Source organism: Cavia porcellus, unplaced genomic scaffold (genome assembly GCF_034190915.1).
Source record: "Cavia porcellus strain 051 isolate PalLab524CR breed Dunkin Hartley unplaced genomic scaffold, mCavPor4.1 scaffold_25, whole genome shotgun sequence".
NCBI classification, from domain to species: Eukaryota; Metazoa; Chordata; class Mammalia; order Rodentia; family Caviidae; genus Cavia; species Cavia porcellus.
The window spans coordinates 18453042-18479391 of record NW_026947508.1 but is presented as its reverse complement, the minus strand read 5'-3'; the positions used below and the strand labels follow the sequence as shown (position 1 = coordinate 18479391).

The window sequence follows — 26350 nt, the reverse complement described above, 5'->3', positions numbered from 1 at the left end:
CTAGGATGCACCGCGGAGGGCCAGCAGGACTCCTGTCCCTTTTTCTTCCTTCCTCTCCTGCTTCCCTGCCACGAGGTGAGTGGCTTCACTCTTCCTGTGCTCAGCCACGCTGTGCCCCCTCACCAAGAGCCCCAAAGCCACGAGGGTGACTGAGCATGCGCGGAAACTCCCGCGCTGTGAGCCAACACGAGACGATTCTCTAAGTTGATTATCTCAGGGTTTTTGTTAAAGTGACAGAAAGCTAACACACGACTAAATTCCACTCTTAAATACAACTGTTTCATATTTTGAACTCCATCTCAAGAGACTACTGGGAAATTTCTAGACAGCTCTTGCATTTAGCTTTTGTTTGGAATGTAAAGCAATACACCTCTCTTGCTTTACTAATTTGAAGGCTAGAACCAAGAAAGAAAATACTTTCTTGGAAAACAGAACAGCGTACTTCATTCTTTAGAGATTAAAGATTTTTTGTTTTGTTTTGTCTTTTTTTGACGCAGGGTCTCATTATGCAGTTCAGGCTGGTCTGGCCTTGAACTCACTTTGTAGTCCAGGCTGGTCTTCAATTTGCAAGGATCCTCCTACCTCAGCCTCCCAAGTGCTGGGCTTACAGGCGTGTAACACCATGCCCAGCTTTTGAGGCTTTTATTTTGTCAGTCCTTTAGAGAAAAACATGCTTTCTCAAAAAGCCATGCTCACACAGGATTAGAACTATTACGAGCCAATTGTTGGCAATCCTGTAAGTAAGACAGCCGCTCTGCAGGCCTCCTGGTCATCACCTGATGAGCAGCTTTGGGACTGTGTGTCCCTCCTAAGATTCACAAGACAGAAGAAATGACTGGAAGGGCTACTTTCTGCTTTCTCCCAAGGAGGTCACCTGACCAGCGCCACTGCAGATACAGAGAGGAAAGTTAACTCATCGCCATGGGGTGTCAGGGTTGATCCCCACAGCGCCCGCCTGCCGTGAGTGGCTGCGGTCCTCGCGGTGGCGGCAGTACCTGGGCGAAGTACAGCTTCAGCTTCTTCCCGTTGAAGTCCGTTTCGTGGAGCTCGATTCGCGCCCGCGCTGCTGCTTCGGGCTTGCTGAAGTTTATCCTGACTCTTCTGAAGCTTTTAAATAACTGGAAGGTAACTTGGTCATCATAGAGGGAGAAAAGTGCTTCGAATCTCTCCTGTAAAATGAGGAGCATCGGGGCAGGGGGAATAAAGGGAGGAGAAGAGAAAAAGGTATTTCAATTTAACAAAAGGGAATTTTAATCATTGGACGTAAATAATGGGGTAAAACTCATGAATTACCTTTCCTCCAAAAGAAGCATAGCTGTCTTGTGGATACACAAAATTAAGCATTCTATGACTCATATGCTAACTTCAATTTGTACTTAAGTGTAATTGACTTTAGTAATTATTACAGCGATTAAAGGCATAAAATATGATATGAGCATCCAGGTACACAAGAACACGAAGTCCCCAGCCGGTGTTTTCCCCTTGTCACAGTCCATCCCTGTGTCTCGGTAACCTCTGCTGGGATTTCTTGCTCATCTGCTTTTATTCACAGTTTTACACTTATTTATATCCTTAAAAGTGTAACTGTACTTGGCGCATTCTTCTGCAGTTCTGGGCTTGGATTTTGTTCCTGTGATTCTCCCGTGCAGCTGTAACTGTTACCTCCTTCCTGTTCAGGGCATGGCGCAGTCACATCCCCCTGGACTGCCCCTCACCCTGCATCTGTCGTAAGGCTGATCCAGTCAGGGCGGCCTCCCATTTCTCACTGCTGTGGTGTGACTGTGTGCACTTTTGCACCAAGCTCTGGCAACCTTCTCTGGTTTGTATCCTCCTCTGGTTTGTATCCTTGAAGCTGGCACACCTTTAGCTTCAGCAGACAACTGCAAATTAGTTTTGTGCCAATGTGTTTGTATCAGTGTATTCTCTAAGAACCAACACCTGTTCAGGTGAATGTCTGTCTTTGCCTGTATCTGACATAGTGAAGGGTCCCAGGCTTTTAGTCATGGGAGGGAGGGCACAGGGAGTGTTCTAGCTTTGGCTATAATTCATGTTTCTCTAATAACAAAGTGAGTGTCTTTTCACATGAAAATGGATCATTTGGGGTTTCCTCTTAATGTAAAATACTTGTACACATCTTTTGTCTGTTTTACTATTTGGTCTTTTTTTTCTTTTTGAGTCATGAGATTTCTGTAGAGATACTAATTTTCTGTCAATTATATTTTCATGAATATTTTTCCCTTAGTTCTTTTCACTGTGTGATTTCTTTCCCTGCTTTTTTTCTTTTGAAATAGATTTTAAATTTGAACATCACTTAAGTTTTAAATCTTTTTGCCTTAAAGAAACTCGCTTACACTCTGAGATTGTGAGAGTGTCTTCTAGATTGCCTCTGCAGAGTTTTAAAGTTTTACCTTTCAGATGTCATAACATAAAACAGCCGTTTAGCTATGAGGGACCCTCTTTTGCAGCTGTCAACTACTATCTTTCTGCCGGTATAAATTAGGTTGCGTCTTCTACAATGTCATATAAATGGAGTCACATAGTACGTACTCTTTTATTGGGGAGGTCTGGCTCCCTTCACTAGGCATAATTATTTTGAGATTCATCCATGTTACTATGTCCTTTTTTGGTTCCATATGTCAAGCAGAATTCCACTGTAAGGCTCTGTACACATTTATCTGTTAATGGACATCTAGATTCTTCCTAGTTTTGAACTATTACAAATAAAGCTGCTATGGACAACTGGTTATAAGGTTTTTGTGTGGATATGTGATTTTATTTCTGTTAAGTGATATCTACAATGAAGAGTGAATTGTGACAGGTATATCATTTACTTTTCTGGAGCTACCAAACTGGGTTTCAAAGTATTTGTACTATTTTATACTGTTCTACCAACAGTGCATGAGATTCCCAGTTACTTCATATCTGCACTAATACTTGGTATGATCAGTGGTTTTATATTCTTTCACTGAGTGTGCACTAATATCTTCCAGTAGTTTTAATTTGTGTTTCCCTAAAACTATTCATACTGTGCATCTTTTTATAAGCTTACTTACCATCCCTAGAACTTATTGGATCAAATGCCTGTTCAACTCTTTTGCTATTTTTAATTTGCGATGTTTTCTTTTTCTTTGTTTTAAATTACATTTTAAAGACAAAAAAATAAAAAAATTTTCAAAACACAGTAATTAGGGGTAACAATGTATATACATTGCATATTGTTATCTTCAAATCACTTACTCACAGTACAAGATATCTGCATTTAACTGTCCAAACAATACTAGCACAAATCTTTCTTTTCAATGAGCTCAGAGAAATAACTATCTCATATATATATGATGCATGACACATATATATAGATATATATATCATATATGATATACATATAGTTTCAGCTCACACTAGTGAGACATTATGATCTTTACACATGTGCCTGATTTATTTTACCTGTAAGTATGGTCTTAAATTGCATCTATTTACATATGAATGCCTCATTTATCCTTCTTTATGGCTGAGTAGTACTCCATTGCATAAAAATATCACATCTGGGGGCTGGGGATTTAGCTCAGCGGCATAAGCACCTGCCTTGCAAGCAGGCAGTCGTGAGTTCAATCCCCGGTACTGATAAAAAGGAAAAAGAAAAAAAAATATCACATCTGTAGGAGATGATCCTACAGCTCCCCTTGAATGCAGAACCCTTGCTTCAGCATTAATTAAACTAAACCCTGTCTCCATGTTCTGATGTGTACAGAGCTGGCTATGCAATTTCCTTCTCCCTTTAACGGGCTCTAAGCAATGCAAATAAGGCTAGCCGAGGTACTGACATGTAATGGTTTGAAGCCAGACAACAGTCTCCTGTTTCCTCATACCACGTGCCTTGTAAACAGTTGAGCACAGCAGGATGTCAAAGTCATATAGCTCCAGGAATGTCAACTGGGTACAAGTCACAAGATAAGAGGCTATGACCTCCAGGGCACAAAAGTTCACATACCCGCGACTGAAGCAGAGCCTCCTACTTCATCCTAATGCTACCTTTCTCCAGACCACTCTCCCTGCACACTGCAGAGGTGCTCGCTCTCCGCCTGGCTCAGCTCACACTGACGGCCTGTGTCCCTCACCCTCGCCATTCCTTCTTCACGAGACAGTCAGTGCTGGGAGAGGCCTTCAGCCAGGGCCTTTGTCTGTGGACTGGGCTTAGGACCCCCGCTGCCGTAACTGTGGGTGTCGGTGACTCTACTGTCATCGTGGGTTGCACTGGAAGTGCTAGACTGGAATTACCTCGTGTGAGGTGGACTGAAAAAGGGATTGCAATGTTTGTATTTGGATTACAGTACACATCTTTTTTTTAAACCATCCCTCAGTTGGTGGGCGTTTAGATTGTTTCCAAGATCTGGCTATTACAAATCGTGCTGCTGTAATCATGGGTGCACATACATCACTGCGGTATGATGTTTCTAGTTCTTCAGGGAAGACACCCCGAAGGGGAACAGCTGGGTCAGATGGACCTGCAACCTGCAATCCTAGTTTTGAGGGCTGTTTTCTTATTAAACTGTAAGACTTCCTTTAGTTATAAGCCCTTTGTCCAATACGTTTTGCAAGTATTTTCTCCCAGAGTGTTGCTCCCTCTTTTTTTTTGGAATACTCTTTTGAAGAAGCAAGTTTGATTTTATTTTAAATGACGTCTAATTTGTTGACTGTATTTTATGCTTTTTGGGTCATATTTAAGACATCTCTGCCATACCTAAAGATTTTCTTCTAAGTTTTTTTTTTAGATTAGTTCTTAATTATGATCCATTTTGAGTTAATTTTTATATGTATTCAGACAAAGGATCCAAGTTATTTTTTCCTAGTACCAATTAGTAAAAACTATCTCCCTCATGTGCTAAAAACTGTAAAATCCAATTGAGAGAAATTAAAGACTTGAGTAAGTGGACTAATTTACCCTTCTCCTCTGAGAATCACTTTTTACATTACTGGCCTTCTCTGTGAATTTATTTCCTATCTAATGATTTATATTGTTATCTTTATTCTTTCTTTTGAACTGGTTCTTTTTCTATCCACTTAAGATTGATGCTTAGTTTATTAATTTTCACTTTTCTTCTCTCTAGTATTTAAAAGATACACAGTACATTTCTAAATGTTATTTTAGCTGTCCCCTCACCCATTTTGATATACATTGTTTCCATTATTGAAACTAAATGTATTCTACTTTTCATTAAGATTTCTTCCTTGAGGCATAAATTGTTTAGATATGCATTTCTTAAGTTCCAAATAAATGAGTTTTTTAAAAAAAATATCTTTTGAGTATCTATTGTTTTATATTTCTTTAGACAGGGACTTGCTGTATAGCTCAGGCTAGCTTTGAACTCACTATGCAGCCCAGGCTGGCCTTGAACTCACAGTGACCCTCCTGCCTCAGCCTCCCCAGAATGCTGCGATTACAGGCATGTACCCCCACACCCAGCCTTTGATCTACATTTTTACAAATTCTGTATCCTAATTTTTTGTGTGTGTCTGAACTATGGATTACCAAGAGAGACTGGTTAAATTTCCCCACTGCTAGGAAGATTTATTTGCCCTTGCAAATTGGTCACTTTTACTTTAATCTATTTTAAGGCTACATTATCATGCACATATTTTGTAAGGAAAACATTGTTCCTCTTTTACTTCTTCTAACCATTATGTGTCCTTATGCTTTAGACGTGTGTGAAAAAGAATGTATTACGTTTATGTGCATAGACACCTGTAAGTAGGTCCCGTCTGACAACTGTCTTACTGGAGGAATTAGTTCGCTGTTGTGATTATTGATATTTTCGATGTCTACTATCTTACATATTTGTCTCAGGTTCTCTATACACTGTTCATTGTTGTTGGCCCCCTTTACAAAGGTTTCTTTCTCTTCTCCTCTGAATGAAACTCCTGTGAAAGATGCTGATGTGTGCTTGGCAATTTCTTTAGGGAGGCCTCCTTCCCTATCACCACAGTTCCTTTATTACAAAGGCAAAACAGCAACATGTTTGTGCTCCAAATTATACTGGGAGAATGTGATTCCATAAAGTAGTATTTTTTTTGTAAAAAGCAAAATATATGTCAATATGTACGTACACACATAGACACACACAAGCACAAACTACCAGTAAGTGTTTTGAGATTGAATAGAGCAGGAAAGAGTTAGTCTATGAGACTAGGAAAAAAATTGTTCTTTTCCATTTATTAATGAACTAGGAAAAAGAAAACTTTAATTTCAATGAATGAGAATGGCAATATTAAATTTTCTTTACCACTTTATGCAGCAATTTAATAACTGAAATGTAACAAAAGGTACCTAAGAAATTTCTCATTGTTTGAAAATACTCTTTCAATTTGCCAATGGCAACATAGATAAAGTGTGCCTATATATTACTAGTTTTGTTCTTGTTGCAAAGAACAAAAGAAGTACACACCATGTACCCGACATTAACTTCACTCTTTGTGAATATATACCTAGTGCTTTGCAATATATCTACAGTTGGCTAAAACATAAAATGCTTTGTGCTCATGTACCTTTTTTTGAGACAGGGTCTCCTGATGCAGTTTAGGCTGGCCTTGGGCTCACTATGTAGCCCAGGCTAGTCTTGAACTTGCAACCATCCTCCTACCTCAGCCTCCCGAGTGCTGGGATTACAGGCGTGGACTATCATGCCCAGCTATGTATCTATTCTTAATACCACATGAAAATGAATTTTTCAGGGCAGCAGTGTGAACTATCTTGCAAACTAAACAGCTACCTGATAATCGGTCTGTTTCCCAATGTCTCTTCTGTACAGTTTTTCTCATTCCAGAAGTACACTGGAAAGGACTGTAGCATGCAGATGACATGAATGGATCACATGGTTTTCACTCTTCTAAACCTCAGTATCTTAATCTAAACACGATTAAGAATTACACAAAACTGACCATATGTCATGGCGTCTGCCGGGAATCCCAGCACTCTGGAGGCAGAGGCAGAAGTACAAGTTCACCAGTCTAGGCAACTTCATGACTTAGCAAGACCTTCTCTCAAAATAAAGAAGTAAAAGGGCTGGGGCTGTTGCTCAGTAGTAACAATGGGTTCAATTCCTCAGACCACATATAAAAAATCCAGACAAGACCACACTGAATCAAAACAAAACAAAAAGAAAAACAAAAAACCAAACCACTGTGGGGTCTACTTCAGTGGTAGAGGGTGAGCTTTGCATGCACAACGCCCCGAGTTCAGCTCTTAGCACAGAAATAAACAGGGTGTTACGGTTTGTGGGGTGTTATGGTTTATGTCTGGATATCCTTGAAGCCTCATGTGGTCAGGAAAATGGACTTTTCAGACGGGGCTGAATCTAGAGTTGGTGACTGATTCACAGTCCAATGCTAGGATTAAGGGCAGGTAGCCTGCATATTATACAAGGGACAGAAAGAGTTGTCCCCTCGTGCTCTGTCTCCTTCTCTGGCTGCTTCTGCTGTCTTCCTCCCCCATGAACCATTGCCCCTCTGCAAAGTGTCACCCTGCCTTGAAACCAGCTGATTATGGACTGAAACCTCTACAAACTGTGAGCTAAATAAACCTTTCTCCCTTTAACTTTGGGTGTGGGTATTTTGTCTCAGCAACAAGAAAAGTAACTAAGATGGGGGTTTAAAATAAAAAAGAATTTGACAAAAATGTAGCCATATGACAGTTGACAGCTTTGTCTAAGATCTCCCCTCCCGATTTTTCACATGTATTTTCTCATTAATGTAGCATAAATATGGTCTATATAACATATGACTTCCTCCTGTGAAGTCATGTATACATGAAAAAATAACTCAGAGGTAAAGCTATTACAGGTTGATATATCTCTTCTCTGGAATGCTTGGTTGGGACCAGAAATATTTCAAATCTCCAAGCTTTTCAGATTTTGTAATATTTATGTGGAATGTACCATTGAACACATCCCTAATCTAAAAATCCAGAACTTGAAATGTTCTGACACTTAACATTTCTTCACCACTTGCCAGGCGTGGTGGCACATGCCTGTCATCCCAGCACGGGGGAGGTCGAGGCAGGAGTTCAAGCCTGGGCTACGTGAGTGAGTTCAAGGCCAGCCTGCACTACCAGCAAGACTCTGTCTCAAAACAAAACAAAACAAAACAAAACAAAACAAAATAAAACAAAACAAAAGAAAACAAAGCAAAGCAAAACAAAACAAAACAATCCAAAAATTTCTTCCCACCAAAACAATGCTTGAAAATTTTTGGATTTTGGGGCATTTTGGATTTCACAGTTTGAGATTTCAGACAGTCAACTGTATTACTTGAGGACACAGGTAAGTATCCCCGGCCAGCCCTGCCAGGCAGGCATGGGCACAGAGAAGGTATAAAACCCTGCAGATGGGAAGTGAGGATGTAACCTAAGGGAATGCCCAGGAAATGCCCTGTGGTAAATAAATGCTACGGACCTGTATCTGTTTGTAGTTTACTTAGAAACTAAATTAAATCATTTATCTTTAGAAACTCACTTTTATAAGTTTCTAAATTCTCTATTGATACAGAATTCACATCATCCAGTTACAGGGTGATGGCTGCACACTGACTTTAGACGAGATGATGGGGATCCCCCTCCCCCAAATCAGATGAGGGTTAACCACTCCACTTTTCCTGCGGCCACTGCGTGTTGCTCTCTGGCAGCACAACAGCGGCAGGTGTAACAAAGAATGCAGCCTCTGAGACCGTCCCCAGGCTTTTCCAGTAATGGAAAGGGACTTCACAGAGTGGCAGCTGCCTGCAGATGCTGAGGCCACCTGCACCTTAAACATAAGCTAAAACAAATTCCTTGCACTGAAAACTCCTAAGAACAACATGTAACCCAAGGCATTTTGGGGTCCTCAAAAAGAACCCAAGGTCACTGGGTAACAGACACCCCAAAGTTACAATGTGGAAAAGGCCTCCTGGGAAGGTGGGCTTCCGAGACTCACAGACGAGGATGCAGAGAGGCAGGGAATTCCTGAGCTTTCTAAAGGACGTTGGCGCCGCTCTGTTCCCCTCTCCCTAAGAAAAGGAGGCAAATTTTATCCACTTCACTGAGGAGCAAAGTATGAAAATGATACTATTTTATCCCTTTTGCTTTGGCCTGAAAAAAGAAAGCCCATTGCTCCGTGCATTAAAGAGCAGGAAGAGTGATTTGAGGATGACACTTTGATTCATTCAGCAGTGAAATTATCTCTGGTGTCCTGAGACAAGGTATTTTTATGTTCGATGTCTTTCTGTAGATCTGATACAGAAAATTCCATTCTCCATTGTCAAGATTTGCAAGAGGCAACACCTCCATTTTTGCCTGAGTTCAGGGGAAGTGCCTGTGATGGCTGAATGTCTGTCTGTCTGAATTCATGTTGAAATCTAATCCCCACTCTGTTGGTATTGAGAGGTGGGGCCTCTGGGAGGAGACTAGGTCAGGTCCAGGCTGCCAGCAGGAATGGGATTAATATCTGCAGAAAGGGGGTCTGGGGCAGCCTGTTTGTCCCCCTGCCTTTCCATCAGGTGCCACGAGAAACAGGCTATAACCAGACTCAGAATCTGCTGGAGCCTGGAGCCTGGACTTCCGGCCTCCAGAACAGTGAGCAGGAAATTTCTGTTATTTACAAATTGTCCAGTCTAAAGTACTTTGTTATAGCAGCCTGAACTTCGACATTGCTTTTGATTCTTAACACCACTGCCCCTAAAGCAATCAGAGGAAAGGACTTTACTGACCACAAAAAAAGTGGACTTACAGCTACGCATGGTGAATTAAAACTCTGACTGGCTGAGTAATAGTAAAATTCTGAGCTAAAATTCAAAAGCAGTAGAGGGTAGCAGAACATCTGAAAGATTTAAAACCTTTTTTTGTTTTGTTTTTGTAGTGCTGGGGATCAAACCCAAGACTTCATGTAAGTTAGGCAAACATTCTACCACTGAGCCCCTTCTCACTTGGGTTTATTTTGTTTTTTGAGATAGGTTCTTGCTATTTGCCCAGGCTGACCTTAACTCACAATCTACCTGCCTTAACCTTTGGAGCAGCCGGGATTACTGACGTGGGCCACCGTACCTGGCTGCAGTTCAGAGTCTCTGCTAGAAGAGCCCTGTACATACATACACGTGAGCACACACAGCTTTCAAGGTATGAAGATACTGCCCTCAATGATACTCAAATCAGGTAGCCTACTCAAAAAAAATAAGTTTTTCCCTGCAGTGCTGGAGATCAACTAGGCAACCAAGATCCCAGCTTTTGACAGATTGGCTGGTGGCTTATTACTTGGTACTAGGAATTGAACTCACGATGTTACACTTGCCAGGCAGATGCTATGCCACTGAGCTACATCCCCAGCCATTTGTTTGGTTGTTTAAAGTTGTTTGGTTGTAAACAACTGAGAGGGAGGGAACAGAGCAGAGGTGAAGGCAAGCTCTGTCTGCTGCCCACTGTGTCCTCTCGCTGCCCCTCTGGGCTTGGGCGTTGTGAGCTCTCCCAACGAGGCAGTTAGATTGTACGTAGGCACTTTTCTAACCCAGAGCATCAAAACAGCCCATAACCACCTTGGGCTTGCAAATCTGTCCAGATGCTGGGACTCAAACGTATCATTTTGATCTGAGACATCAAAAGCATACAGGTGAGTTTTCTGCCTGCAGACCATGCAAATTGCTCTGGACAAAGCAAATCATTTCATTTGTCTAGACTGCTGTTCCGCACACTCAGGGTTCACTTCAAGGTCTGTCTCAGGGCGTATCTGTGCCAGCAGAAGGAGGAAACCAACCACTGTGTCCAACTGAACCTTCAGGCCCTGTCTTGTCCTCCCCACCCATGAAGCAGGAAAGAGAAAGTCCGGTTCTGCCACAGCTTCCCACCCAGCCAGCTGCTGCTCCCACTTTGGCCACGTGCCCAGTGCACAATGTATGCAACTCCTGCAGATGCTGCACGACTGTCATCAGCACAGTGACTCCTCCATGACGGCGGAGACTGAGCACTGGCTTCCATGAGCAAAGACCTCACCTGCTGTGTCCATCCCTGAGGACCAGCAGTGTCCTGCTCACTGGCTGTTGGCACGCACAAATGCTTCCATCCTCATCCAGAGGAGACAGTTTATTTCTTCAAATATGAGACCACAGGAGGACTCCATGGCCTGGACACTGACTTCAAGAAGGTCTACGGCTTCTATAACTATGCATCTGCTATGTATCCGAGGTCTCAGCTGTACTGTCCAGGGTCACTGAACATCCTGGCTCTACTGTACAGCTGGGTGACCTTATCCCATTTCCTTCCATTAGATCAGAATAACACAAACCCGCTTCACAAGGCTGTTGTGGTGATAATGAGTGAACACCTAGACTCTCAGAACAGCCTGCACACCTGCGCAGTACTAGTACTATCAATGACAGAATACGGTAGATGATACCGTCAGCTAGCCAGTCACTATCACAGAAAGTCGCTTCCCCTTTCTCTGTGCAGTGTGGTCCTTGGAAGAGGATGAATGAAAGCTGGTCCTGTGGAGATCCTGACGCAAAACCAGAGCACACCCCTCCCAGGAGTGCGGAGTCGCCCTGGGAGCCACGTCTCCCCCGCCATGCGGTAGTACCAGGGGCACCAGTGGAAGAAAGCAGGGGCCACACCCTGGACTTCAGAACATTTCCCTGGACTGTAAGTACTCTGAGGCCGAGGACACTGCCTCGGGGTGATGACGACACCAAGGACCCTCTTACCCTGCAATGGGCTCTGACCTGAACTGAGGTGAGCAAAGCAGGGTTTTATTTCTGTTTCTGCTTGTTTTGTTTTAATTGTAGTGGAAGTCAAATTCTACACAGTAAAAAAACGCACTGCATTCATTTCAGCGGTTTTTACACCTGGTTATTATCATTTTGAGCTGGGTGTGGCGGTGCACACCTATAATTCCCACACTGGAAAGTATAAGGCAGGAGGACGACAGGAGTTCAAGGCCAGTTTGGGCTACATGGTGAGTCCAGGTCCAGCCTGAACTACACAGCAATACCTTGTCTCCAAAAGCCAACATAAATAAATAAACAAACAAATAATTTTTTTCTATTTGTTTAAAATCAAATGTTTCAGGCAGAAAAACAAGAGAACCCCATATAACTGAAATAGATCCATGGATTACAGATATTGAAGTCGTCATTAGAACACACAGAAAAGACAAAAATTAGGTTACTGTGTTGCTTGGATGCATGCCAGTGCTCACGCCACAATTCTCCAACTCCAGCGTTAGTCAGCACAACCTTGGTACAGAAGCATGGAAATGACAGAAAAATCTACAGGCTGTTTCCTTCTAAGCACATGGTACGTTAAGATTCCAAAGCAATGATTAATAAATTAGACCCAGTGTAGTACAGGAGAGTTTTCTCATCATAACCAAGCTGGGCTTCTTCCAAGAATACCAGGTTGCTTGCTGTAGCATTCCAAAATCAACACACTTCATGACTTCGAGAAAAAATGAGAATCTCAGTAGGTGCACAGATTAAAAGAAAAAAAAAAAAAAGCACCTGATAAAATTCAACCTGCTGGGTGTGGCAGTAAACACCTGTAATCTCAGTACTCAGGAGGCTGAGACAGGAGGATCACTGCAAATTCAAAGTCAGCCTGAACTACATAAACCTGTTCTCAAAAAAAACTCCATTGTTTAACGATGGCCTTGGAAGTGCTTTGCTGTGCTCAGGTCTCACAGCGCCACGCTAGCACAGGAACATGAAAAGCCTTGGGGAACAAGGGAAACAGGCCGATGCAAGGTTGTCAAAGTAGGTAAGAAAAATGGGGAGCAGCAGGCAGGACCTTTGTCATTCAAGTCAGCTACACAGAGATGAAAAGAAAACCAACCGCCCCGCTTCCTGCGTGGGCCTGCCAGGGGCTCAGCGACCCACAGCCACAGGGCGCTCTGCTCTGCTGCTCTGGTCTCTGATCTGCCTCCGCCCCTGAAATGTGCCTACACTCACCCCTGTGCCTGGGCCTGGTCTCGGGGTGGGGAACAGCCGCCGACTGCATGCTTTATTCCAGGGCAGAAGTTTGTGTTCTTTTTGGAGGTCATCTCTTTCTGGACACTGAGGATGGAGATGTACTTTAGAAACGCATCTTTCCAAAGGCATCAAAGCCTGAAACATGTCAGAAACGACCATGGGAAGGTAGTTAAGAGCGTGAAAAGGGGCACATTTTCTCTTCCTGAACACTCAGACCAGAAGCATTATTTGAAAATGGGCTGTGCAGGGCAGGCATGGGCACACAGCTGGGCAGCAGGGGCTGCAGGGTGCGGGATTCCAGCTGAGATGAGGCGGTGACTGCTGGGAGCATGGCCTGTGTGGGACGCTGGGACGCATGAGGGTGAGGACAGCATGCCCAAGGAGGGTGGCCCAAAACCGGAGGAACGACAGTGTCCTGCGCAGGGCGGGGGGGGGGGGGCAGTGTCATAGCCCAGGCAGGTGAGAGTGAGGAGGGAGATGTGCGGCAAGGCCACCCAGCAGGAGGGAGAGGAGGAGTCTAGTGCGGGGTTGTGTGGGGTTGCATCAGGGACAGCGACCGATGCACGAAGGTAACAGATCCCTTAAGTCCCTAACACTGGAAGTGGGACACGGAACATGATATTCACAGTTTCAAAGCGCCTCTCACCAAATATTTATTAACAAAAAGGAAGAATGTGACATTGGATGAGACTGGCAGACACCACCTTAATCAAGCACTGGAGTGAACTGGGACATGGAAATCTCTCCAGCTGTCACCCTGTGCCAAGAGCAGCGTGGCTTCTGTGACGTCCCTGCCAAAGTGGACACCTGAATCCGGTCCTGGGGAGACAGCACACACACCGACACACCCACTACAAAATCCCCAGCCAGGCAGGGTCAGACTGTAGACATCCAGAGGCCGGGAAGACCATAAACTTTTTCACATCAAAAGGGACTGAGAAGACCTGGCAGCTCAGTGCAATGCACCATGAGGGTGCCATGTTTTTGTCATAAAGCACATTCCTGGGACAACTGGCAAACCCTGAGTAGGCCACGAGGCTCACGTGGGAGTAATTATCTGAGTCAGGCCCTGGTGTTTGCTTTTCTCTTAGAGAATGTCCTTGCTTATAGGAAACACACACTGAAGGGTTGGAGGATGGCTACCACCATTGGCAGCCTATTCTATGGGTGGTGGTGGTGGTGCATGCCTGTAATCCTGCACTTGGGAGGCTGAGGCAGGAGGACTGAGTATGTTTGAGACCAGGGCAACACAGTGAATTCGAGGTCAGCCTGAAGTAGCTGATTTTGATAGCAAGATTTTTGTCTCCAAAAAGCCAAAATAAATACAATAAATGTTCTCTGTATATCTGAACCAGTAAAAATATTTTGGTAAGTACTCCCAATATATCTTATTTACTTATTTATTTATATTCATAGACATACATTAGAGGCGTGTCCTGCTATCCTAATATGATCTATATAACATATAAAAGTAGAATACAGGGCTGGGGATTTAGCACAAAGGTTAAGCACCTGCCTGGCAAGCACAAGGTACTGAGTTAGATTCCTGGTACCAAAAAAAAAAAAAAAAAAAAAAGAAAAAAAAGAAAAAGAAAGAAAAATAGAATAAATCAGATGAGGAAATAGAAGAGCCATGATCACCGAAGCTAACTTTGTAGACCATCCTACCAATCTCTTTTTAAGCACATATTTATTGCATAGCCAGGCTCAAAGCCAGCCTCTGAGGAGGTTCCACATTCTAAGGAATCAACCCACAGAATCCACCAACCCTGGTGCAAAAACCTGTGATGGCTGTGTCAGTACCGCACATGTGCAGACTTTCCTTCTTGTCAGTATTCTCCAATGATGCAGTAGTAACCACTATTTACACAGCACTTACAAGTTATTCATTCATAGTCCCGGGGAGCGAATTCAGGGCCTTCACACTTTGCTGTATCTCTTGCTCTTTATTTTTCTTTTTGAGACAAGGTCTTGCTAAACTGTCCAAGCTGGCCTTGAAGTTGAAATCCTCTTGCCTCAGACTCCCAGACTAGTGAGATGACAGGCGTGTGCCACTGTGCCAGGCTGGACTTACACTGACAAGTGCTTATATCTGCAAATACTCTAGAGATAACTTAAAATATGCAGGAGGATGTGCAAAGGTTTTATCCAAACACTAGACCACTTTATGTAAGAGACTTGAACATCTGTGGAGTTTGGAATTCATGAGGGTCCTGCAGCAAATTTCCTACAGATACAACCACATCAAGTTTCCCAGACCACACACAGGACATCTTTCCACTTATTTGTATTTTCTTTTGCCTTTTTTTTTTTTGCAACAAAATGAGTTTGAAAGCAGTGGACACTGTGAGCCTGCTGCATAAAACAGACCTGACTAGGATTTCTTCTAGCTCTAAACTTCTGTGATTTTCTAGTATTTAATCTGGCCTTGAAGCTAACTAAATCTTACTAATCTTAGCCACAAGAGCATTATAGATTCAATTAAATAAACATTTACTGAAGTCTTAGATGTCCCAGGCTCTTTAAAAACACAGGTCACTGTAATAGAAACTTTCTTCTTTTGAGTATCTTTTTAAAATCCCCAGATTTAAAACACATCACTTTCCTCAAAGGATTCTACTTCTGTGGTAATGACTGTGGCGGATACCCAAAGACTGCTTTATTCTGAAAAACAGAAGATCAGCTCATCTGGCTAACTTTCAGCTATCGTTTGCTTTTCATAAACTGTATTTTCCATTTCTTCTTTAACTGTAGGGTACAGAATCAAAGTCTTGATAGAAAAATTTAAACAGTGTGTATGACTACATAGACCACAAAAGAATGTGTGTGGGTCGATGTATCTGGCCGCAGAATGACAGGTTAAAGCTCTAACTTGGTACTTAACCTACTTGTGCTTGGAATTCTGTTTCTCAGTTACAGCACTGATAATCCTGATAATTGCTAATAATCCTCAACAAGCATTACCCTGAATCCAGTCATTTAGCAAACATTTAACAGGTATTTCTCTGCACCAAAGACTCAGTAGATGCAGTGTCCTTGACCAAAAGCAAGACCACAAGATGAGGCAGTGATGTCTTAGTACACCCACCATGAAAAAGACACTCAAATCAAACATGCCACGGTGAGCCGGTCGGTAGGGACAGTAACGACACACTACATTCCACCTGTCTCGGTCAGTCCCCGATCATGGCGTTAACATTCATGGAGTTCAGACACACAGACCTAAGCCACACATTATGAACATCTAAATTAGATTTTGAAAACTCCTCAGGTTCGAGTCAGTAGCAAGTATAATTATCCTTTATTTTAAGAAAGGAGAAATTGGCTAAAAATATCAAACAAGCAAATACAGTCATACTAGGACAAACTCAAGCATGCTAAAGGAAAATGAAGTACTAACCTTCCAGTACTCTTGATGGGGTTATTGATTAGCTAAGCATATGATGAAAACTAGCTCCCTGCTGCTGAGTAAATACAAGTGAAGAGATAAGCCTTTTCCTCAGTTTATTTTTTATGGCTCATTTTCTTTGGGTTTATTGCCCTCTTCCCTCATATAACATGCTATTAAAAAAACATTGATGAGCCAGGCTTTGGGAGTGGTAGCACATACCTGGAATCCCAGCACTTGGGAGGCTGAGGCAGGAGGGTCACTGTGAGTATGAAGCCAGCCTGGGCTACACAGTGAGTTGATGGCCACCTGAACTACATCATGGCGAGACCTTGTCTCGAAAAACAAAAACAGGGCCAGGGATTTAGCTCAGCAGCATAAGTGCCTGCTTGACAAAGGTGAGGTCCTGAGTTCTATCTCTGGTACCAAAACAAACAAACAAAAACAAAAAACCAAAAGAAACACTGATGAAAACACAGTTAAAACTTAGCAATATAAATGAAGATTTACCTTTACATGATAATGGTCCCTCTGTTACATTTTGTACCCTATTCAGAGGAGTGTACAAGTTTGTTTCAACAATGAGGTAGCTATAAAGACAAAAATCCATTCAGGTCAGTAAAATATTTTCTTTTCAAAAATTAAGTGACTAACTGCACTAATCTGCCTAAAATTCATCAGAAGTGCTTGGCCTTGCACACAACCTGATGGCCTGTTTGAATAGGTGACTCCAAGAGAAGGGAGTAGAAAACCGTAAAGGAAACACTGAATTCTGCACAAATTTCATATCCAATTGACGATATATACAACTGTAGGGAACAGCAGAAGCTGGAAATTGATCACACATACAGGGGCGAGGAAAGCCCGTCTAAGAACAGAGTGCTCAAGGCAAGCCACGTGAACAAGCGGCTTCAGTCCAGAGAACACCAGCCCCCGAGACAATCCAAGCAACAGGTTGCTAGGCAAAGGGGGTGTCACGTGACACCAACCCGCCAAACATATAAATAAATGCACTTCAGTGGGCGAACAGTTCTCCTCCTCCCATCCAGAGGAGGACTCCTCCTGACCTCAGCTTTCTGTCTCGTATTATTTCTCCAATCTCTTGCCATCCATCCTTCCCCTCCCTCCCTGGGAACTTTGAGAGTTGTGCGGGATGCAGTGTACAACTTCAAATATTTCTGTGAAGTAGTTATATAAAACTCATTGTGACTAAGCATTGCAGACAATGTGGCTTCCATTGAATTGCTGCTATGAAAATTTCTACTGAGATGATTTCCAGTATAAATCTGGGTTAGAGAGAACCCTCAGATTATTTTTAAAATGAAAATCAACAAGGTGTTGATGCGCATGCCTACAATTCCAGCACTCAGGAGGCTGAAGCAGAAGGATCACTCTTAATTTGACACTAGTCTGGGCTACATGGTAAGTTCAAAACCAACCAGAACTGCAGAGCGAGATCCTGTCTCAAAAGAAAAAAAAAAAAAAAGAATCATTAAGAACTTATCCCTTTGACCAGGGAAAGAGAGACAGACATACAGACAGACAGTCAAAAAGAACTCATTCCTTGGATGGTAGTTAAAAAGAAAAAGTTAAAATAGATTTAAGGCTGTGAGGTCTCTTGAAAGAATTCTTATAACTTGAAGATAAATCTGTCCAAGGACCCCTCAGACACCAAACTCCTCAGATGCGTAAGATTCTATGTACACTTCAGTCATTTCCAGGTGACTTACACCACCTAAGCCAATGTGAGCGTCTGTAAATAGTTACACTGCACTGCTCAGGAAATAATGACAAGGAAAAAGTCTGCAAAGCACATATTCGGCACAGATGCAATTTTTAAAAAATATTTTGATCGCTCTCCAATACAAAGGCTGAAAGTCATTCATGTGGTTTCTTACAATCACCAATAATAAGGTTAATGTCACCATTTATAACATGAAATTTTAGGGCTCCTAAAGATGTGTGAACACGAGGAAGATTTCAGAATTTCTAAGTTGTGACTGAACTTGGGAAAGGAACAGAAAACAACCATGGAAGACATAAAACCTAGGGCACGGTTCCTCTCTCCTGCACCCCAGGGTCGGCCTCTCAGCCTCGGCTCTGGGCTCGCCTCTGTCCTTTATCCGTCATCGGATCCTGCACTGCGCAGTTCTGGCTGGTGCCCCCTTGCGCAGAACAGTGTACCTGCTTCCACACCATATCCCAGAGTGCTCTGCACGGGGGCATCTCTCCCCCAGGAAGCGCCATCCTGGCATGACCCACAGTCCCCTGACCGTGCTCTCACACACGTTCTGTTCCCTCTGGCCAAAATTCCCTTTCCTTTCCCTGTAGAATATTTCTCCAACCCCAGGGCACACCACGTCCTCATGAGCTCTCCTGTCCCACCCAGCTTCGAGCCATCTCCTTTGATGCCTTAGTGCACTTCCAAGCGCTTCTAAAGGCGGTGAGATCCCATCTTGTGTCACACCTGGAAGTCAACCTGTGTGCGGCAGACGCTGCACAGCTCACACTCTGGGCCCTGCAGCGACCGAGTGTCTCACACAGTGAGGCACTACCTAGCTCTGCTCCGCACAGTCACTGGAAGGAAAGACTGGGCACACGGATACAAACCGAAGGGCCAGGGATGCACTTTGAGAGAAAGTTTCAGAACACGAAAAATGTGTACGTGGCAGAAAAATGTGTAAGAGGCGGGAATATTTTTAGAGCTTATCCATTTTTGTGAAGTTACGCGGGACAACGGGCACAGACACAGACAGACAGACAGACAGACACACACACACACTAAAAGCTGTCTTGCCAGGTACAGTGGTATACCTCAGTTCATGAACTTAATTCTTTCCACATTTGTGGCCACAAATCAAATTGGATGAGAACCAAATCAAATTCAACAGTTAACTTCAATGTTGAGCTAGTGGAGAAATTTGCTTCAGTTTTTGTCCAATTCAGTTTTTGGCCAGAATTGTGGAAAGGATTAAGTTTGTGAACCGAGGCATCAATGTAAATAATAAGTGAACTGAAGGAGATTAAGCTTTAATGACAATTAATTCAGTTAATTTTCCCCAATCAAGTTATAAAACACAAGAAATGTCACAGGGAAAAACACAATGCCGTTAGGATGAAATCAGAAACAGGCCCAAGAGGCGCTATAGAATCAGCCCCAGGAGAGTTCTGGCTCCTTCTTGGTGACTCCCAAGGAAGAAGCAGCCAGGCTAAAGGTCATGAGTGTTTCCTGTTATACTCTTCAGTAACCAATGAATAAATGAACGAGGAGATTTAATAAATGAGACTTAATTGAGAATTCACTAAAAACCAGTGCTTCTCAAAACATATGTGGAAATATTTTAGATACTTCCCCCTGCTGCACAGGGATACTTTTCAAATACGTGAAGAGGTCTACAATTGACCCCTGCTTCCTGTATTTCATTTGTCAGGGACCTGTGACGCTCTAGTTTCCCCAATGCACATGGATCCCACAGAGTGGACATGGGCAGGTCGAGGGCCTACCTTCTGTTCCTGGACTTCAAATACTGCTTCGTGGACACTGCAAGCAAAAAGGGAGGTAGGCAGATCACTTAAATCCATCATCTCTTCCAAATCATCTTCATTTTCACCAAAAACCATCTCTTCTTCCTCTTCTTGATCACTGCTACAGAGATCTGACTGGCTGTCATTCCAAGATTTCATCCTGTCCCTTAGCATTGTCCCCTACAAGCCGGTCTTTTCCGTTTTGAAAATACTAGGATGTCTACCAGGCTCCTGCTGTTAAAACAAAAAGAATACCTAGATAAAACTCCATAGACCGCATAGCATTCCAATTAATCAGTTTCTCCAGACAGCAATTCATCAAGCAAAGCAATTTTAGCCAGGAAAGATCAATCAGCATTTAAATCAAGTCATTTCAGTACTCATAAATGAATTCCATATAGAGGAATTTAATTGCTTAGTGTGTTTTGCAAGGTAATGATGTATCAAGAAGAACATAAGAGTTTCCTAGTAAAACTGGGAAAGAAAGGGTAAAGCGAGATCACACCAATGTGTATACTAGTTTACAAGCAGTTGGATGGAAAATGTGGACTAGAACTGCTTTCACATATTTGTTTTGGGTTTTAGGTCTAAAACACTGGAACTGGCAAAGCAGAATCAAACCCACACAGATCCACTCACCATCTGCACCCTGAAATATGGTCTGCTATGCACTCCGTCTTTCTCATCCAAGATTTTTCTTTTCGAATAATTGCCTCCAAAGAATTAAATTACTCAGAAGCAAAATTCTCTATAAAGTCAATTTCTGTGAGCATGTATTAGAAATATTTACAGTTGCAAAATTAAACATAGAAGCAATCCAAAAGATGTCTTTTTCCAAAATGTTTAAACATCACCAATTTTAAGCGGGGGGGCCTGGAGCTGCCAGGGCCCCTCTGTTAAACACCAGGACACAGTCTGTGTTTGGGAACTGTATGTGCCTGTCTGGCTCCATCAGGGAGCTGCACCCCACGCCCACCAAGCAGAGTCCCATAGACACGACAACTTTTGAGATGCGGACACGGATATCAAGAAAAACCTATGAGGCACAAAAACATGAAGTGATCATCACTACTGCTCCTTCGATATGTGCTAATCTGTTAGTTTCCATTTTATTTCTCCCCTTCACCTTTCCTGCCAACTTCTTGGAAAGAGTAATCTGTGTCTATTGTGTTCACTTCCTCAATGCCAGACACTCCTAAGTGCAGTCCAGCTGGATTTCTGCCACTGTCCCTTAGCTCCAACTGTGCTCATTCTGGACGGCGAAGGTCTCTGATAGTTGGCACCTTGTTTCAGACCCGGCCTGGCTCGGCAGCACATGACCTGGTCACCCGCCTGCCTCATCCCCAGACTTCTGGTGCCCTGCCTTGTCCTCCTCAGTCTTGGTCCTGCTTGACAAGTCTCTCTGAGGTTACAGCCCCACCCTGCTTTTCTCATCGTAGTCTTCTGAGTGCTTTGATTCACACTGGAGCCACGTGGTTCCTGAGTCAGGAAGGATGGCCCCAAAGCTGTGCGGGAAGGAGGAGTGCAGCCTCGGAGTCTCAGGCAAGACTCTAGAAAACATACCAAGTCCCCCAAGAGACTCACAGGTGCCCACAGGTCTCCCTCGCCTACACACACTGAAAACCACTGATCCATAGGCCACTGTCAAAGGTGTACACAGCCCCTCACTTCTGAGCTCCAGGCTTGGGTTTTAGCATGTTACTGAACCTTGATTTACTTGGGTCCTACAGTTGTTTTTAACTGATTCCTCCCCTTAGATCACTGTGCTAGAAATCACCAATCAGAAGGGGGCCTTGGGAGGGCGGAGGCCGCAGGGGATGGGTCTCATTGTGGCTCTCATTACAAACTCTTCTCCAACATTAAGCTGTCGGGCAGAGTGTGGGGCTCTCACAGCCCTTTGCTTATTTCTCTGTCCTCTATTTATATTACGGCTATTTGTTTATAAATCACTCCTGGCTACCACACTGTGGGTTCCTTTGAATCCTCTTTTCTTTGAATCCCTGGCATAGTTTCCAGTTCGCGGTTGCTTAATAAGGACTACTGACAAAAAGCAGACAGCGCTGTGATTCCCTCACAGGTCAGCGTGGGCAAAGGGAGATTCAGTTCCGCCTGGGATTAGACAGCTTCCCAAAGCAGGTCATGATGAGACTTTCAAGGGTGAGCTGTGCTCCGGCAGGAAAAGAGTGCAGAGCATTCCAGGGAAAGTCACCAGTGCATGAGCCACGTCAGGAAGACAGATGAGCATGCACTAAGGCCAGCGGCTCTCGTGTGGCCACAGGAAACTGTCTGGAGAGGGTGGCAGGAGCCAAAGTCAGGAAGACACCGGTGGGCCAGGCTTCCTGCAAGTGGGGCTGCAGAGTTTTGCATAAGAATTGGGCAATATCAGCGTGCTACTAAAGGCTTTGGGGCAGGGAACCGATAGACCCAACCAATGGTGGTGTCATCAAATGTATGACATCGCATCTCTTAGAGACACTGATGTTATTATCTGCCCCACTCCCAACCCATGAAAAAGAGCGAAAATAATGTCCAGTTTTTCTGGAGGGTGCGAGATTTTGAAATCTAAGAAACTCAGCCTATTTTTGATGAGATTTTTGGAGGTTTATTTTTAGTGCTGGGGATTGAACCCAAGGCTGTGCATACTGAGTCTGCCTTCCCCCTAAGCTACACCCTCAGCTTCTTGATAAGATTTTTTGCTTGTTTGTTTCAAGTTCTTTCTCCTAACCCGAACATAGGAAACACTCCTTCACCTGATTTAAAAACAAAATTCTTAGAATATCATGCCTTCATTTCCTGTTTTCTACCTTCCATTCTGGGTATTTTTTTCTTTTGATATAACTTCAAATAAGTTGTAAGAATAGAACAAGGAACTCCTGAATATCTTTTGCCAAGAGTTAACAATTTTGCCTGTTTATTATTCTATTTTTATACACATGCTCAGAATCATTTAAAATAAGATGTATATATATATATATGTCATATAACATTGACTATATGTTATATAAATATATATATATGATCTCCTTTTACTCCAAAAGTACTTTCAGTATGTAAGAACAATATTGCTTTCTTACGTAACCCATGGAACCCAAAAGAGGAAATTTAGCATTGACATAAAACTGTGCCTAGTTTAGTCTACATTCAAATTTTGTCGGTTATTCCTATAATGTCCTATAAGCTATTTTTCCTTCAGAGTTTTTAGATTACTATTACTTTGTTTCTGCTTGGTCCCAAATATTTTAATAATCTTTGGATTGTAGCATTAATTCATTTTCTTACCCATTTCTAGATACCAGAAAATGATTAATCACTAGTATACCATGGTGATGACAACAAATCCTAGCAGACCTTAAGTATGGCTCAGAGAGAGCTACTCAGACTCTGAACCAGCCTTTCTAGATCTGATGTCTGGCTCCCCAATACTCTATGTTAGGTAAATTGCTTCTCTGTTTTGTTTCCTCTAATACAAAATGGAGATAATGATAATCCTTACCCAATAAGATTAGGAGACTCAGATAAGACAATGCATACTAAGTGCTCAGAGTAATTTTTTGCATATAGTCAATGCTAACATTTTATTTTAACAGAGGCACAGTCTATGTTAACACATTGTTGGGTTAAAATAATCTTAGTAGTATCAGACCTACTGGTGGAAGTGATAGTCAAATCATAAAGTGGAAAAAAAGGATACATCCCCAATGATCTAATTCCTACCATCTAAAGGCAACAACAACAAAACCCCACAACGCTTTGTAGCATTTCAAGAAAACTATTTAGTAGCGAACTTATCAATAAAGTGAATCCCTGACAACCAACACAGGTGGTCATCTGGGCCTGGTATGAAAACATTTACAGATATTTTTTTGTTTTAAAAGTTGGAGAAGGGCATCGTGTCCTTTTATGGGTCTTATAGAATCTCAAATCATCGTGCAAATACTTATGATATCACTGTCATTCAAAAGTTGAGAGAATTTTTTGGATATAGCTAAAGTCAACTTTGTCAACCACTTCATTATTTTCTGACATCATAATTGCAGTTAAAGTTGACAAGAATGAGAAATACACAAAGAGATCACAGCAGACAGCTTGGCTGTGACTTAGCAGGTAAACTCGGCTCTCTGCAGGCATTACTGGAGCTTGTGCCACACTGTTAGGAAATGAAGCTCTCCCCTATTTACCAACCCCAGGAACCGTTATTGGCCTAGCAGGAAGCACTGAACCCCTATCACCCTGCTTCTGTAAGTGAAGGTCTGGGCTCACCAGGGCCCAGCCTCACCTCCAGCGCAACTGTAGCTGAAGCTGGCTGGCTTCTGGCAAGTTGTTTCTTCATGGAAACATCAAATGAGTGGAAAAACTCCAAGAAGCATGACCATCTGCTCGGCTACAACAAGCCTGTGACAGGAGCAATCCATCCAGGCAAAATGTAGGCACGTGGAGTCAATATCCATATTCAGCTCTAATAAGGACAAGGTAAATTCTCCTCTAGGATTTTGAAAACACCTAAATAATATACTTGGGAGCATTTTAATACCTTAGTCAGATGCACTTTTTAATTTTCTTGACATGCTCAAAATGCCATCATACTGGAAATAAGTGTGTATTTCATTTCATACTGTATTTTAGACTGAGCTTTTAAAAAAAATCACTCAGGATCGACACTGTTAGAGGTTCTGAGTGTCTATCATGAAGCTTCTACCTTCTGATTTTAAAATCATTTACCCCTTACAGGTAGAATTTTTTTGCAGCTGTCGTAAAAAAAAAAAAAAGCTGGGGGGGCAGCAATAAAGTAAAATATATGAAAATTATGGGCTGTGGTGTAACTAAGGGGTAGAACACTTACTGGGGACGGGCAAGATCCTGCACTCCTAACAGCACAACACAAAAATAAAGGGTTTTTTTTTTTTTTTGATATTTTGTAGGTATTCCTGACCTATGTCTTGTTTTCACAGATAATTTAGAATTGGTCCTTTTTAATTATTGAGGTTCCTGTTCCACCAGGCAGCGTAGTGTTCGTTAGCATGTCAGAGATAATGAAAATAATAACAATGAACTGTCAGCACCCGCGAAAAGAACAGGCTTTAAAGAATAATTGAAATATACAGGGCTATAAAGAACCGATGTTGTTTGTCCTACTGTAGTTCATTTCCCCTCCAGAAAACGACATCCCAGGAGCAAAGAAAGCGGAGGTCCTGTCTGATCTCCACCTTGCGTGGTGCTGGGGGGAAGGAGAGCTAAGTAACAAATGGATGGCACTGAACTTGGAGCCTCCAATATTCCGCACGCTTCAGCCTAACAGATGTCTCAGTCACATCATTTTTCATGACGTTTTCCTTTTTCTTTAGATCAACAATGCCACTGCCATCATTCAAAACTGCTTCCCATCTGCCACTCTGATGTTCACACGTTTTAAAGCTTTACACATGCTACACTTCAACAGCAGGGAACAATCTTGTTTTCCCCTGAACACACAGAAACCTCTTGCCTAGGAAATGGTTTGCTGATTAAAATGTAAAGCTGATGACATGGCTACAGAGGCGCCTAGTTTTCCAGCTTTTCAGTTTCTCTGCATCCAAAATCCAGTTCTAGAATATCAATATAAAATTCCCCACTAAAACAAAGTAATTCGTGTAACACATAAACACCTACACCCTGACTCTTAACATTATATTTTCACAGTGTAACATACTGAACCAGAGCTACTGACGGTCTCAAGATATCTTAAATCATATGTAATCACGGCTACAGATAAATCTGTTCCCTTTCTTGCCAAACAGCACATCACAGACTTCTGTGAAATGTACAGCCGCCTATGAAAAGTTTAAATAAATGTTGTATATAGTAGGTAGCGCTCACTAAGGGAAAAGGAATATATTGGCTTTGAGCAGCATTAGGTTGACTCATCCTAGTTTATGCTCCCCGTGCTAGTATCCTAATCTCTAAAAGGCACGAAGAGATTTCTGCATGGAAGTTACAGCGAAGCAACCTAGAAAGAGACCATGTTGACTGCTCACCTGTCCAGGCAGCAGACGGTCAGAGACAGGTAAGTTTGTTAAGTCGGAATTGGAAACGCCACGGGCAGGTCGAGGGAGGCGGCGAGGGTCTTGCACCCCGAGCCGCCCTTGCACCGCGGCCCAGCCGGGGCTCCCTGGGGGCGGGGACTCCCTGGGCGGAGGGCGCTAGACTGGGGGGGAGGCAGGGCCGCAGCATCTCAGGGCCCCCGGGCCCCTCGGGGCGGCAGCTGCCACTTCTTCCTTCGCAACTTTCGGGGCCCCGCGCCCCACGCCTGCTGCGGGCCCCACCCTGCAGGGCGACTCACCTGCGTCTCCGCGGCTGGCCCGGCGCGCGGGGCGAGCGCGGCCTGGGGCGCAGACTCTGGCCGGGGCCGGGCCGGGTCGCTGTCGCCGCCGCCACGCCCTCGACGCCGGCGGGAGCGGCCGGCTCGGCGGGGACGCGGGCGGCGCT

The 26350-nt window shown here is 43.2% G+C and overlaps 1 protein-coding gene across 3 annotated transcripts in view; it reads right to left on the bottom strand.

The window, feature by feature from the left end:
- Rcan3 (RCAN family member 3) overlaps window positions 1–26342 on the bottom strand; it is a 30574-nt gene extending 4232 nt beyond the window's left edge. Inside the window, exons 1-3 of one of the 3 annotated variants that reach the window (XM_005004292.4) lie at window positions 26205–26342; window positions 19868–20122; window positions 996–1169 (exon numbers count right to left, since the gene is read on the bottom strand). In XM_005004292.4, the coding sequence (XP_005004349.1) occupies window positions 996–1169; window positions 19868–20062 (369 nt within the window). In that variant the 5' untranslated portion in view covers window positions 20063–20122; window positions 26205–26342. Of the gene's footprint in view, window positions 1–995; window positions 1170–12954; window positions 13150–19867; window positions 20123–25899; window positions 26132–26204 lie in introns of those variants that run through there. The other 2 variants (XM_023565696.2, XM_063235770.1) reach the window with 2 other exon arrangements.
- Between the last annotated feature and the right edge of the window lie 8 nt (window positions 26343–26350).